At 40.3% G+C, this 16,450-nt stretch overlaps 1 protein-coding gene across 5 annotated transcripts in view; it reads right to left on the reverse strand.

The window, feature by feature from the left end:
* Window positions 1-265: 265 nt before the first annotated feature.
* LOC122559207 (myoD family inhibitor domain-containing protein-like) overlaps window positions 266-16,450 on the reverse strand; it is a 154,841-nt gene continuing 138,656 nt past the window's right edge. For 3 of the 5 annotated variants that reach the window (XM_043708588.1, XM_043708589.1, XM_043708590.1), the window contains 2 exons: window positions 12,656-12,901; window positions 656-1,441 (listed from right to left, as the gene is read on the reverse strand). In XM_043708588.1, coding sequence (XP_043564523.1) covers window positions 1,203-1,441; window positions 12,656-12,901 — 485 coding nt within the window. In that variant the 3' untranslated portion in view covers window positions 656-1,202. Of the gene's footprint in view, window positions 414-655; window positions 1,442-12,655; window positions 12,902-16,450 lie in introns of those variants that run through there. The other 2 variants (XR_006314363.1, XM_043708591.1) reach the window with 2 other exon arrangements.

Genomic DNA, 16,450 nt, shown 5'->3' on the forward strand with positions numbered 1-16,450 from the left:
CAAGTATTTTAGTTTTAACCAAGACAATTTCAGCTGTAATTTCGAGAAGCAATGCAAGTAAGAAAGAAAAAGTAAAAACAAAAGGAACTGGCCTTTATAAAGCATGTTTCATGACTGCAGGACATCTCCAAGTGATTCATAGTCAATTAATTACTTTGTGAACTGTCGTAACATAGAGAAATGCAGCAGTTAATTTACGCACAGCAGGGTCCCACAAACAGTAATGAAATAAATAACCAATTAAATTATTTTCAATGGTGTTTATTGGGGGATAAATGTTGACTAGAACACCAGGAGAACTCCTCTGCTCTTCAAATAGTACAATGGATAATTTTACTTCCATCTGAGAGGGCAGACAGGACTTTGATTTCACATCTCAGCTGAAAAATGGGGTTGCTGCACTTCGTAAATACCTTTAAAGTATGAAGAGAGACCTTTAAGTATTATTCAATATCACACAATATCTTGACTATGGTTCAAAAATGCTGTTGTAAAAAAGGCATTATAGAAATTCTAAAAAAATTGTGTATTACTCCAATTTCTGTTGGAAGTGTAATATAGCAAAGCAGTCATTGTATTATTGTGTGATCAGTCAATTTCAGAAACTTCTCTTCAGGAATTAGATATAAAATACCCATCACTCATCCAATCCTGTATATCTTTTATTTATTTATATAGTTGATAATAATATTAAAAACTGTATAGCTTGAGAGAGACATGGCAAACAAATTTGTTACACTGGTTTTGAATATTTACAAAATGGATCCAGTTTGATTATGAATATCATTTGTATTTTTGTAAACTAAATTATGTCTTTCATGCTACAACTGAAATCATTCTAAATTTGCATGGGTTAATTAATTAATTTTAATTGGAATGCATATTTCAAAGCATACTCAAATTCAATGCTCAAACATTAGTATATTAATTTGTTGATGTACCATCATTAAATTTCTGTATTCTTACGACTTTACAAACAAAGGCATAAATAATGCACATTAGATCAAAGCATGCACTAATATATTTACGGATGGCATTGTTTTGCTGTTTAATTTCATTAAAGTTATATGAGCTTTGTATTTGTATTCTGCTTTATTTGCATACATGAATGTACTGCCTTCTTATTTTTCAAAATGTATTACAAAAGCTCGAGGTTCAGCATCTGGACTAAGCATACAGGTCAAAGGTTTTCTCCTCAGTGGTCATGATGGAAAACAGAGACCGCAGCATTCAGAACAAATCCCCACACAATCAGAATTTACACAACTTTCTTCCAGGTCTTCACAATCCGTGCAGCAAGTCAGACTGTAGTTTTCAAAATCTTCAGCACAGCAACTGCATGTATTGAATCCACCACATGATGTGGTATTAAGGAGGGATTTGCACAGGAACAGCAGTTCACAAAATAGGCAGGCGAGCAGGCATTGGGCACAGCGGTCGTCTTAAGCATATAATGGAAGCGAAAAGGGAAAAATGTGATCTAACTTTATTTTAAAAATCTATGCTATAATATAGATGAACAAATTGTAACAGTAAGCTGCACTTCAAGTTTATTTTGGATACTTGCAGAAAATGATGCCTGAATGCGGCAACCATTAAAAGCAGATTATATAATCACAAAGTAGCTTGCCCTTATTCAAAGAGATACTGTGTAATCGTCTATCCAGTCTATGCTTATTAGCTTTACTGCAATATTCCCACCATATTCATAAAGGAGCTCAATGATAGCATACTTTAGAAATTTCTAAACACTCATTGGTTTCCTGATAAGAGTCAAATTTTCGACAGTCAAACTCATACTTCCAGTTGTAATCATGAAAGCTATGCTTCACATCAGACTGTATTTATGACAATAATAACCACATCTCTGGGGTTCTTTTGGTTTGCACATGTGAGGTAGTGTGAGCAGAACATGGTAAAACTGGCAGAACAGATAGGCCAGTATGAGGGATGCATTTTAATCTGATAAGAAAGATGAAAATGATAAAGAGACAGGGGAGAGTTAGTGATTGAAATGAGGAAATGACAGCATTAGTAACTCAACTAAATGGAAGGTGCATTTCAAAGTATAATAGGACGAGCAACACAGATACCCAGTAAATGTAATAAAGTTTCAGTTAAATATGTTTTGACTAAAAATTCCAAATTTTGCTAATTTGATAGAGAATGGATGGAATTGGTAATGCTATTTTGAGTTCAAGTTCACAAATTTCAACTTTAAGGGGATTAACATTAGTTGAGACTTTTTTTTCTGGAAACAATGACTGCAACATTAAGACTAGTGCAGAGTTACTGCCAAATTACACTTCTAATATCAATTACAGCATTTTGCACATCCACTCCCGTAAAACAGAATACACATGTTGGGAAAAATATTCATTTGTATTTCAGCATGCATCCAGTAATGCTGCGTGATTTGTATGACTGTTTACAACATTGTGGTGAGATTTTAACAATTGTACAGATGGCAAATGGCCACAAATGACAAACTATTACTTAATGGAGCATACTTTACTCAAGGCATTTTTTTGTTGTATCCCAAATGATCCAATGAATTTTTGATTCATTTTGGGGGACTCTTTTTTGCTCATTGAACTGATTTAGGGGCACAGGGCTAAGCATATTTTTATGCTCGATAGTTATTGGACTCATACTAAATCTCACTGAATTAGCTTTTCTCTCACTGATCTAGTAATCCACTAAGTAACGGTGTCATAAAGGACACAGAGAATCTGACTAGATTCCTGGTTGTAGTGCAGATGTTACAAATGGCTTTCCGTTCCTTTGGAAATGCAGAAGCAGTCACAGCTTTCTCTCCTGATCATGACAGATGAACTCGATTGAATGTTTTGAAGAGGTGACTAAGTGGATGGTGAACTGTCTATGGATGTGATTTTATGGATGGAGTTCCAAATGGCATTTGCTAAAATCTCTCAAATGGGACTGTTAGGTTAAATTGAAATTCAATGAATTGAAGGCAAATTGGTTTAGCAACAGGAGAATAGTATTATGAACTATTCTACCTTCAAGAAAATTAAGAGCTAGCAGAACTATCTGACAGCACCAAGTGTTCTGAACAAGAAACAATGTAACCTTTTGGTCCAGCAGCTAGTGCAGCTGGTTGCCTAGAGACAAAAACAAATTCGAATGTGGCCAATCTGTTTAAATTATAACCCACCCAAAAAAAACCCCAAACTCCAATCAAGTTTGAATTTAGTATATTGACAATATTAAAATCCAATGACACAATCTGGTGCTTTGGGGGTATAAGACCAGGAAACATTGAACAAATGGGGGAGAACTGCCAAGCCACCAGCATGTACAGACTGCCAAAAATAGCTCTCTTAAAGGTACCTTTATCGATCAGTGACCTGTAAAACAGAAACCCCTAAGAATAAGAAAATCTACAGAGGAAGATACCAAGATAAGTTTCGACAACTGGCTGGTTTTGAAATTTGAATTTTGGTAAATCTTAATTGGGGGTTTTATCGGACTAGTATTATAGAAGGGAAAATAAATGATAGGTCAGAGGAAAGAGTTGTAAATAGTTGTTAGTTAATTTTTCTCTGTTATACCTTAAGAAATAAAATTGTTACTTTTTATTTTAACTAGTTCTTGGCCTCACAAATTTTCACAGATTACTGCACGGCATAGATCTTTTCTGTGTTGCTGGTTTAAATTAACAGAGGGGGTTTATCCCATGTCGTAACAATAGGAGTCAGGATAATGAGTAAGTATTTTAATTTGCAAGCACTCTGAGTTATTCATTGTATTTATTAATGAGCTGATGGTACAGAAAGGGATATTGTCAAAGTAAGTTAATGAGCAAAAGTAATGATAAGATTTCAAAGCAGAATGAAGTGAGGTGTCCACAAGTAGGGTATTTTGGAAAAGGGTCAATGCCAACAACAGTGGAGGCATGAAGTAACTGAGAAAACTACTAGAATGCCATGAGCAGGTAGAGAAAACAATCAAATCAGATAACGAAATGTTGCCCTTCATGTCTTGAGGATGGAATAAAAGAGAGTAAGAAATTATGTTTCAGCTATTTCAAAACCTGTTTAGACCACACCTGAAGTACTGCAAGCAGTTTTGCCAGCTGCACATCAGGAATTATATATTGGCCTTGGAGGGGATACAGTGTATGTTTTCCATAATGATACCTGTATCTCAAAAGTTGAATTCAGAAGAGAGATTAAATAAACTACGTACCAAATCTTACTTAAATTTTAGCTAAGTGTCATATTTTGGCATGGAGGATTTTTCATTTCATTAACTACATACCTGATCATTATGGTACTGTCTTAGATGATTCTATCCCTATCCTACCACTGACCATTCCCATACCTCGCTAAACACTAGGTATTTGCCAACAGATATGTATGCCTGGAGCCCGTGCCATCTTGAAAAAGCTGCTGTGCACCCAGACAAGCACTGGCATTTCAAAATTGCTTGTTAAACGGCAGCCTTTCCAAAGATGTCTGATTAGAGGAAAGTGGTGCCACAGTTCCCAGACAGGGTCCGTGGTGGTCCCAGTGGGATAGCATAGTGTAGAGGAGAGGGATCATCATCACAGAGGGCAGGCAGAGGTGGTCATGCCACCAGACTCTAGCAGCCTGATCTGAAATTGCCAGTTGGGTTATAAGAAAGCCAATCACACTTGCTTAAAGCTTGCTGCTATCAGTTCATTCATTCTGAGTCTACCTGGAATCTCACAGCATTCTTGACTTGTCTTTTTACACTTTGCCCAACTTTAGTCAGAGGGATGAGGCTCACTGCTGTCCTGACTAGGTGCGTAGTGCAGACACTAAGGAAGGAAGCTTGTCATGGTTGTCTGCAGGCCTCAGTTAAGACAAGGGGAAGTGACAAGGGTGTTCCAGCACAGTAAATCAAGAGCAGCCCACAGTATCAATCCAGGAGGATGTACACAGTTGAACATCCTCAGGGTAGTCAGAATCAGGATGCTCATTACGTAAGTGATGAGGAGTTGAATGTTGGCAGCCTACCACCTATCTCAAGTTTTTAGAGCCTACTGGGGGCTATTTTCTGCCTGGAATTACAGAGCGGCATGTATTTAGGGATGTGGGATCATGTTCAAATAACGACCGAAATCGCTGAGTGGCAAAAATAGCCTCTTCCTTCAGCAACTGCAGTAGCACAAGTTCGAGGCAGCTATGGAATCCCAAAATACAGTTCTTACAGTAGCCTCTTTATACACAGTTCTTACATATATTAAAATTCCAGTACTATGGTGTTACATTGTTTTATCCATAGTACACAAAGGTTTGAGGAACTTTTGTTCTGGGGAGACAGGAGATGGAACATCTATTAAATGGTGGCTATTACTTCTGATGTAATTAGGAGTGCGTGTCCGGTCTGCTTGCATAATTAAGAGGTGTTAGTCCTTTTGTCTTTAAGTTAGAAAATGTTAGTAAAAATACTAGGCCTATATGCTCTAAATAAATTAGAAATAGCACCTGCCCTTAATAAAAGAATAAAGGATATTAAACTGATTACAGCAGCTGAGTTGTGAGATTTGTTTACTCTTTACCGGTGTGAGTTTCATTCATTCAAGCAATTTCACTTAAGCGCTGCTTTGACTGTTAGTTTCTGGAAGGGATAATGAAAGGTGTTTAACAAGTACTCCAAGATGGAGGACGGGAAAAATTCCTGACTGTAACAGACTGCTCCTTTTTAAAGGTATTTTTGGTGTTGGAGGTGATTTTCTCAAATCACAGGAGCAGTAGTTACTGTTTTTTATGCTTTTGTATTGTTCTGGAAAAAAAGTCAAACCAACAGCACTTTTAAAAGGGAGAAGGACAGACTACAGGCAGCAAGTACATGGTCAGTGAAAAGTGGGGAGAGAGAGCGAAAGAGAAAGAAACTCACGCTGCTAACTGACGCAGCAGTGAACCTGCACAGTTACTGCCTTTGCTGTTTTAATTCATGTAAAGCTGGACATCGGAGTGCGTCTGGGAAAATTAACAAACAGTGAAATTCACAACTTAGAGGAACCAGTTTGGGAGAGGTCACAGCACAGAAACAGATAAGTGAGTAGTTTTAAGTACAGGAGAAAGTGAGGACTGCAGATGCTGGAGGTCAGAGCTGAAAATGTGTTGCTGGAAAAGCGCAGCAGGTCAGGCAGCATCCAAGGAGCAGGAGAATTGGCATTTCGGGCATGAGCCCTTCTTCAGGAATGCAGGAGAATCGATGTTTCGGGCATGAAACCTTTTTCAGTTTTAAGTATAGCCTTGCTGTAAATCTACAGTAGTGAGTAGAGTGGGTTCTTTATTGATTGTATGTTTTACTGAGATATGTCTCTGAAGTCAGAAGTATTAAATTAACCTGGAGCAGTATTTTGTAGAGAGATAAGGCAGTGCTATTTTCTGGGTGGGTAGATTGGAAGAAGCAATAAATACATTAGTGGAGTGACATACTCTTCTAGTCGGATGTGGGAGTTTAGGGAGAGTTTATGTGTTACTGAGGATTATATCTGCAACAAATACCATTGGTTGCGAATCCTATCAGATCAAACAGATAGGTTGGACCGACAGTTAGAGGCAATGTGGAAATTACAAGAGCAAGGGGAAGTGATGGATGGCAGTTATAGGAAGGGAGAAAAGCCACTGATACATAGATGGGTTAACTCCAGGAAAGGTAAGAGAGGTAGGCATGTAATGCAAGAGTCTTCTGTGGCTATCCCCATTTCAAACAAGTATCATGTTTTGGAAAATGTAGGGGGTGGTGGATTCTCAGGGGAATGTAGCATGAACAGCTAAGTTTCTGGTACTGAGATAGGCTCTAATTTAATGAGGGGTATGTTGGGTTCCAAGTGATCAATTGTGTGAGGGGACTCTCTAGTCAGAGGCACAGACAGATATTTCTGTGGCCAGCAACAAGAAATCAGAATGGTATGATGCCCCCCTGGTGCCAAGATCAAGGATGTCTCAGAGAGGTGCAGAATGTTCTCAAGGGGGAGAGGGACCAGCAAGAGGTCATTGTACACATGGGAACCAAAGACATGAAAAGGGAAAAGGATGAGATTCTGAAGGGACAATATAGAGAGTTAGGCAGGAATTTAAAAAAAGAGGTTCTTGAGAGTAGTAATATCTAGATTACACCTGATGCAATTAGCTAGTGAGGGTAGGAATAGGAGGTTAGAGCAGATGAATGCATGGTTGAGGAGCTGGTGTATGGGAAAGTGATTCACATTTTTGGATCATTGGAATCTCTTCTGAGGTAGAAGTGACCTGTACAAGAACATGCTGGCAGAGAGATTTGCAAGAGCTGCTCGAGAGGATTTAAACTAGTATGGTATGGAGTGGTACCCAGGGAGACAGTGAGGAAAGAGATCAATCTGAGATTAGTACAGTTGAAAAAAGAATCGAGTCAAGCAGTCAGGGCAGGCAAGGGCAAAGCAGAGAACAAGGTAGGACTGATAAATCAAACTGCATTTATTTCAATGCAAGAGGCCTAACAGGGAAGGCAGATGAACTCAGGGCATGGTTAGGGATATGGGACTGGGATATCATAGCAATTATAGAAACATGGCTCAGGGATGGACAGGACTGGCAGCTTAATGTTCCAGGATACAAAAGCTATAGGAAGAACAGAACGGGAGGTGAGAGAGGAGGAGGAGTGGCATTTATGATAAGGGATAGCATTACAGCAATACTGAGGGAGGATATTCCCAGAAATACATCCAGGAAAGATATTAGGGTGGAACTGATAATTAAGAAAGGGATGATCATCTTATTGGGATGGTATTATAGACCCCGTAATAATCAGCAGGAAATTGAGATACATATTTGTAAGGAGATCTCAGCTATCTGTAAGAATAATAGGGTGGTTAAGGCAGGGGATTTTAACTTTCTGAACACCGACTGGGACTGCCATAGTGTTAAGGGTTTAGAATTTGTTAAGTGTGTACAAGAAAAATTTCTGAATCCGTATGTGGATGTACCTACTAGAGAAGGTGCAAAACTTGACCTACTCTTGGGAAATAAGGCAGGGCAGGTGACTGAGGTGGGGAAGTGGGGAAACACTTTGGGGCCAGGGACCATAATTCTATTAGATTTAAAATAGTGATAGAAAAGGATAGACCAGATCCAAAAGTTGAAGTTCTAAACTGGAGAAAGTCTCATTTTGATGGTATTAGGCAAGAACTTTCAATAGCTGATTGGGGGCAAATGTTCACAAGTAAAGGGACGGCTGAAAATGGGAATCCTTCAGAAACGAAATGAGAGTCCAGAGACAGTATATTCTTGTTAGGGTAAAAGGCAAGGATGATAGGTATAGGGAATCCTGGATGACAAGAGGACATAAGGTTTTGGTTAAGTAAAAGAAGGAAGCATATGTCAGGTATAGACAGGATAGATTAAGTGAATCCTTAGAAGAGTATAAAGGCAGTAGAAGTATACTTAAGAAGGAAATCAGGAGGGCAAAAAGGGGACATGAGATAGCTTTGGCAAATAGAGTTAAGGAGAATCCAAAGGGTTTTTACAAATACATTAAGGACAAAAGGGTAACTAGGGAGAGAATAGAACCCCTCAAAGATCAACAAGGTGGCCTTTGTGTGGAGCCGCAGAAAATGGGGAAGATATTAAACGAGTATTTTGCATCAGTGTTTACTGTGGAAAAGGACATGGAAGATACAGAATGTGGGGAAATAGATGGTTACATCTTGAAAAATGTCCATATTACAGAGGAGGAAGTGCTGGATGTTGTGAAACGCATAAAGGTGGCTAAATCCCCAGGACCTGATCAGGTCTACCCTACAGCTCTGTGGGAATCGAGTGAAGTGATTGCTGGGCCCCTTGATAGACACAGTGAGGTGCTGGAAGACTGAAGATTGGCTAATGTGGTTCCACTATTTAAGAAAAGTGGTAAGCACAAGCCAGGGAACTATAGACCAGTGAGCTTGATGTCAGTGGTGGGCAAATTGTTGGAGGAAATCCTGAGGGATAGGATTTACACATATTTGGTTAGGCAAGGACTGATTAGGGATAGTCAACATGGCTTTGGGAAATCATGTCTCACACACTTGATTGAATGTTTTGAAGAAGTAACAAAAATAATTGATGATGGCAGAATGGTGGATGTGATCTATGTGGACTTCAGTAAGGTGTTCGACAAGGTTCCCCATGAGACACTGGCTAGTAAGGTTAGATCTCATGAAATACATGGAGAACTAGCTATTTGGATACAGAGCTGGCTCGAAGCTAGAAGACAGAGGGTAGTGGTGGAGGGTTGTTTTTCAGACTGGAGGCCTGTGACCAGCGGAGTGCCACAAGGATCGGTGTTGGATCCACTATTTTTATCATTTGCATAAAGGAGTTGAATATGAACATAGGAGATATAGTTAGTAAGTTTGCAGATGACACCAAAACGGAGGTGGAGTGGACAGCAAAGATGGTTACCTCAGATTACAATGGGATCTTGATCAGATGGGTCAATGGGCTGAGGAGTGGAAGATGGCATTTTGGGAAAGCAAATCTTAGCAGGGCTTATACACTTAATGGTAAGGTCCTAGGGAGTATTGCTGAACACAGAGACATTGGAGTGCATGTTTATATCTCCTTGAAAGTAGAGTCACAGGTCAATAGGATAGTGAAAAAGGTGTTTGGTATGCTTTCCTTTATTGGTCAGAGTATTGGGTATAGGATTTGGGAGGTCATGTTTCAGCTGTACAGGATGTTGATTAGGTCACTGTTGGAATATTGTATGCATTCTGGTCTCCTTCTTATTGGAAGAGTGTTGTGAAACTTGAAAGGGTTCAGAAAAGATTTACAAGAATGTTGCCAGAGTTGGAGGATTTGAGCTATAGGGAGAGGTTGAATAGGCTGGGGCTGTTTTCCCTGGAGCATCGGAGGCTGAGTTTATAAAATCATGAAGGGCATGGATGTGGTAAATAGACAGAGTCTTTTCCCTGGGGTGGGGAGTCCAGAACTAGAGGGCATAGGTTTAGGGTGAAAGGGGAAAGGTATAAGAGTTACCTAAGCGACAACTTTTTCATGCAGAGGGTGGTGCATGTATGGAATGAGCTGCAGAGGAAGTTTTGGAGGCTAGTACAATTACAACATTTAAAAGGCATCTGGATGGGTATATGAATGGGAAGGGTTTGGAGGGATATGAGCCGGGTGCTGGCAAGTGGCACTAGATTGGGTTGGGATATCTGGTTGGCATGGACAAGTTGGACCGAAAGGTCTGTTTCCATGCTGCACAACTCTACTACTCTATGACTCTTACTGGGGAAAACATTTGGTGTTCTGTAATCTTGTCAGAACTGAAAGATGGTTGGTAAGGGCGGATTAATATTATAATCTTTCCATAGATTTGGGTAGGTCATAGAGACATGATGGCAAGATGGTATTTTTCTGAATAGGTTCATAGACTTTGATGCTTATTCAGAGGTAGCTTTTGATGTAAATAGGTCTGATAAAGGGTGAAGGAGCAATCATGGGTTTGGAAGTAATGCTTTAATTTTAGTCTATCTTGGAATTGTAAAATCTACTACAAAACCATGGTTTTATGAATGGATGAATGAAGCTGTGTTATAGTGGGGAATTATGAATGAATGAAACAGGAATGCGGTATTCTCTTGTGAGAAGTGATGAATGAGTAAATGTAAAGCACTTGTGAGTAGGTTAGCGAAGAAATCTATAATACTATATCTCACAGGGAGATAAAAGTGGGTGGTACATCTGGCTCAGGTGGAGGGCTTGGGTAATGACCTGAGTGAAATGTGTCAGCTTCACAGAATGAACTTTAGGAAGAAGAAGGTGATGCTGGGAGTGTCAGCAGAGGCTAAAAACATGTGGTATGGGATCTGCCATTGTTATTTCCATTGTTAAATGCACGGAAAGTGTGCAATCTTCAGGAGAATGGCCATGAATGCTCACAGTGCCGATGATGCACATTGTTACCCCTGTGTCTACATGGATCAATCAACACTTATTGCTGGCCCCCAATAATTGCACCTTGTCACTGCCCCAGGAGACTTGCTATAGGCACATTGAAGGATCTAAACCCTATACAGAGAAAGGAAAAGTCATAAGAATGGTGAAAAACCAATTATTTACAGGACATTGTAAGCCCCTGTTCTATCAGTATACTTTTCTTAACCTTGCCCTCCCTCTTTGCTACACTGAGCTCTCTGTTCCAATGATGGGATGGAGGGAGCTTATTCCATAGTGGAGCCCATTCACCCTGAACAGTCTTGGCCTGAATTCCCAGGGATTTGAGGGAAAGGCAGGCTGAATGGAGGTGAAGGCCAGAGGGTGGTTGCTCCTCTAGCTGGGTGTCTCATGCTAATGCTCTGTCTCTTTGTGAAGGGGGCATACCTGAACTACCCTCAAGGCTCTCTGCCCCACTCTCACCTGGTCTTCAGTCCTGAGGAGCTACGTATGGGGAAATACACTGAAGGTGTGGGCCTCTCTCCCTCTCAGGACAGCTACCAATCTGTCCACGGAGGCATATGGATGGTTGCAGGACAAAGTAAAACACAAATGGATGGTGGCTGTTAATGCTGATGCATATGGAGGAATCTTGTTGAGGTGCTCTGTGGAAACAAGGAGGCAGCATAGAGGGGATGCAGAATTATTGGTGTGGGAGGGTGGGGGGAACAATGAGACCAAGTAAGAGAAGGTGTTCTGTGTAACAGAGGAGGTGTTAGAACATCTCCCTTTGTGGGAGATGAGTACGAAGACTTGGATTGAGTGAATGTGAAGGAGCAGAGAGCAGAATATGGCCCTTTATCCTGGCAGAGTGAAGAAAGTCATTGACTTTCTTGTGCTAATGCAGCCTGGTCCACCACACCTTTGAGGCAGCACTGGTCTAGGTGGCAATATGGCATGATATAATGGCAAAGCGTCCCCTGTTGGTCTTCCAGGAGGTTGATGGTCCTAATCTGAAAAACCTCATTGACCAAGACCCTTTTTTAGAACTGATGTGCCAACTGCTCCTTTTCAGCCAACTTTCATTTGTCCCAGACAGTGAGCAGAGCAGCTGCCAGATGTCAGTGGGCTTTCAAACATGATGCGCACAGAGGGTGCTGGTCTAACACAGATTTCTGGTGGGTGGCAAGTTATTCTGGGTATAGCATGTGGTAAGATGGGATGGAAATCAGCATATGGGCAAAAATAGCAATTAATGCAGTTTGACAAGATATTTTGAGATAAATTTCTTGACCATGTAGTGGGAATCACTTCACCACATCCAATGTGACTTGCACTTGGTTGAAAAACTGTTAGATTCAGCCCTATCCTCTTTAACTTACCAGGAGCCATAGGAGACAAAAAAAATTACATATACTTTCCTTTCTTTGCCCTAATTGAGACCCTTCAGATAGAACTGCAAAAAGCACAACACCATTCAAATCCATCCCAGAGTTCTTGATGCAGGTACTAGCAGCCAGTCCAGGTTTGAAAATAACTTTGACCCAACGATTTGGGTTGGAGGTCTCCAGCCCAAACCTCAGATTGGGACCAGTGGAACATGCCCTGTGAATTTTCGACCATTGTGTTTTGTACATTGATAAGCTACAACGGAGAGCTGTAAAATATTAAAATTAATATTTCCAAAACTTTTATTAAATTGAATGCAATTTCCAATTTTAGTCTGCTATGGTCAACATTTTAGTCATTAATAATCTTACCTTCAGTGTTTTTGCTATGGACTTGTGAGCTTGCTGATTGGCAAGCAAATTTACTTTTCTTACTGTCTGAGGAGCTTTGCAATGGAGACGAATGAATGCATGAATCTTCCGTTGGTGTTTCATTTGAAGGTTGTGGTAGGCAGTCTGAACATACTGTGGCATCTTTCCTCTGTTCTGGTATGGCTCTAATACCTTTACTTGCTCCATCATCTGTAGTCTGATCACTTGGTGAAGGGGAAATTTGACCTAGAATGATACAAAAAAAAATTGATCTAGTGAGATCCCTTGAATCAGGTGGCAAAATGAACTAAACAGGAAGTGGGTGTCCACATAGGATGCATCTACAAGATAGGAGTGTAATGGAATACATCCCACTTGCATAGATGGGTGCAGTTCCAACAACACTTCAGAAGAACAACATCATCAATGACAAACTAACCCAGTCATCAGCATCCCATTTACCATATGACACATCAGTTCTCTTCACCACTAATGCACAGTGACAGCATAGTGTACTATTTATAAGATGCACTGAAGCAACTCACCATGGCACAATTGGCAGTACATTCTGAAGCCTCAAACTCTACCACTTTAAAGGACAAGGACCACACATTCTTCAGTGCAATTAGGGATGGATAATAACAGATTTTTTTCAAAAAGAAATAGCATAGTAGATAATAAAGAAGGTTTTCTCAGATTACAAAATTTGGGATCAAATGGGTCAATGGACTGAAAAATGGCAGATGGAGTTCAATCTGGATAAATGCAAGGTATTACATTTTTGGTACACCAAACAGAGGTAGGACCTATACAATTAATGGTAAGGCCATGGGTAGTGTTGTAGAGTAGAGGGTTCCAGGGATTCAGGTACATAATTCTCTGAAATTTGCGCCACACATAGATAGTGTGGTGATATGCACCAGGCCAGACCCCCTCAAAAAGTTTCAAGGAGGTAGCCCAGACTCTAACTTTGCTAGTTATTTTCAGTAGGGGCATGTGAATATTCCAGGAGTGATGCAGCTGATCAAACCACTTAGTTTAAAACAAAACAGAATTTATTTGCAAGATTGCTTAATTAAATACAAATAAGCAAGAAGTGAATACTGAATAATTTAACCTATCCAAAATCCCGACAGACTATCCCAAATTAATGATGCTGTTCCATATACTTGCAACAATCCCCAAAAACACCCCTTGGCACAAAAGGTAAAATCAAATACAGGACCTTATAAGAGCAAAGTCAGAGAGAAGGCAGCATAGAACACTCTCTTCCATGTAGCTATTTCTTGGATCAGCAGCCTCAAAACACTACTGCTTGCTAACCAAGCCAAACCAGAGAAAAGCTGAGCTGGGAGCACTGGCCATTTCCCTTTCATTGTTCAAGTGTATTTTTAAACTTGAAAGCCTTTTTGCCTGAGGCAGTGTCTGCTAGCTATATTCAAACTGTCCCTAAAACCAATCGAAATCAGACTTTTCCGAATTGCTGCTTTTATGACCTCTCTTAAAAAATAAGGCAAGGACAGCATAACCATTTTAAACGAGCAGTGGTTCAAAAGGCGTTTAACACGCTTGCCTTCATTGCTCAGTCCTTTGAGTATAGGAGTTGGGAAATCATGTTGAGGTTATACAGCCCATTGGTGAGGCCTCTTCTGGAATACTGTATCTAGTTATGGTCGCCCGGTTATAGGAAGGATAATATTAAGCTAGAGAGGGTTCAGAAAAGATTTACCAAGGTTCTGCCAGGTATGAAGGGTTTAAGTTATAAAGAAAGGCCATATAGGCCGGGATTTTTTACACTGGGTGTAGGAGGTTGAGATGGGACCTTATTGGATTTTATAAAATCATGATGGGTATAGATAGAATTGAGGGTAGGTATCTTTTTCCTAAGATGGGGGCTTTCAAGACTGGGTGCACATTTTAAGGTGAGAGAAGAGAGATTTTAAAAAGATATAAGGGACACATTTTTCACATAGAGGGTGGTTTGTGTGTGGAATAAACTTCCTGAGGAAGTGGTTGATGTAGGCATGATTGCAATGTTTAAAAGTCATTTGGACAAGTACATGAATAGGCCACCTACTTGCAGAACATTTCAGAGAACACCTCTGGGACACCCGGACCAACCAATCCAACCACCCCATGGCTCAACACTTCCACTCCCCCTCCCACTCCACCAAGGTCATGCAGGTCCTTGGCCTCCTCCATCGCCAGACCATAGCAACATGATGGCTAGAGGAAGAGCATCTCATCTTCCGCCTAGGAACCCTCCTAGGGATGAACTCAGATTTCTCCAGTTTCCTCATTTCCCCTCCCCCCACCTTGTCTAATCCCAACCCTCGAACTCAGCACCACCTTCCTAACCTGAAATCTTCTTCCTGACCTCTCCGCCCCCCACCCCCACTCCGGCCTATCACCCTCACCTTAACCTCCTTCCACCTATCGCATTTCCAACGCCCCTCCCCCAAGTCCCTCCTCCCTACCTTTTATCTTAGCCTGCTGGACACACTTTCCTCATTCCTAAAGAAGGACTCATGCCCGAAACGTCGATTCTCCTGCTCCTTGGATGCTGCCTGACCTGCTGCACTTTTCCAGCAACACATTTTCAGCAAGTACATGAATAGGAAAGATTTGCCTGGAGGAGGCAGGTGGGACTAGTTTAGTTTGGATTACGTTCATGGCATAGACTGGTTAGGCTGAAGGGTCTGCTTCCATGCTGTACAAATCTGTGAGACTATGATATTTATTAGAAAACAGTGCCAGTTCCAGCAATATTTCTTTTTTGGCATAGTGAGGTAGAATTGTGTTTCGAACTGTGATCACAATAGAATTGAGTATCGAACATTACACATAATGAGCAACTGAGCTGACATCATCTGCTTTGCACACTGGTCAAGACAAATTTCCGATCAAAGCTGGACAAATACAACAGAAAATAAAGAAAGGACATGACTTTTGTTCAAAAATGTCCAAAGCTAAGCAAATACTTGAAGCTGGGGAGCATTATCCTTTGGGAGTAAGTTGAGAGGCGATTTCATAGAGATGTTCAAAATCATGAGGTGTCCAAACAGAGGAGACAGAGATAAATTATTTCCACTAGCACTATGAAGTGTTACATTGTGGTGGGAGGAACATGGACAGGCAATATAAAATGAATGGTACAATTATAAAGCGGGTATGATATAGCAGAGAAAAGTAAGGTAGGTAGTTATAATGAATCTTTAGAAAACATGGTTTGGCCGGGAGTATTCTGTGTAAATATGGGCACCATACTTTAGGAAGGATGTAAAAGTTTTAGAGGGAGAATGCAATAAAAATTCATGTGAATGATTCCATGGATAAGGAGCTTCAGTTAATGGATTATATGGTTGCTCTGCTTAGACTGGAGAAAGTTGGATGAAGATTTAACAAAGATATTCACGTTCATTCAGAGTCTTGATGCACTAGACAGAGAGAAATTGTTACCACAGAGAGAAGATTGTGTACCAGAGAAGCCAAATTTAGGGTGATTGACAACAACACAATGATCCTTCTCAAAGAAACAAGTGCTTCAAATCCTAAATGCCCATCCTGAGAAGATAGTCAAGACAGATTAAATTATGGTTTACAAAAGGGAATTGAGTACGTATCTGAATTTGCATTGTCAACAATGGCACTGACTAAATTGTTCTTGCATTGAACTGGCATGGACTTCAAACAGCCTTTATTTTTGCCATGACTGTTCAATGAAACTTAATGGAAATGGTGAAACTGCTGCTAACTAAAAGGAGATCAGATCCTAAAGCACCAATACAGATTCAA

Source organism: Chiloscyllium plagiosum, chromosome 18, assembly GCF_004010195.1.
Source record: "Chiloscyllium plagiosum isolate BGI_BamShark_2017 chromosome 18, ASM401019v2, whole genome shotgun sequence".
Taxonomy (NCBI): domain Eukaryota; kingdom Metazoa; phylum Chordata; class Chondrichthyes; order Orectolobiformes; family Hemiscylliidae; genus Chiloscyllium; species Chiloscyllium plagiosum.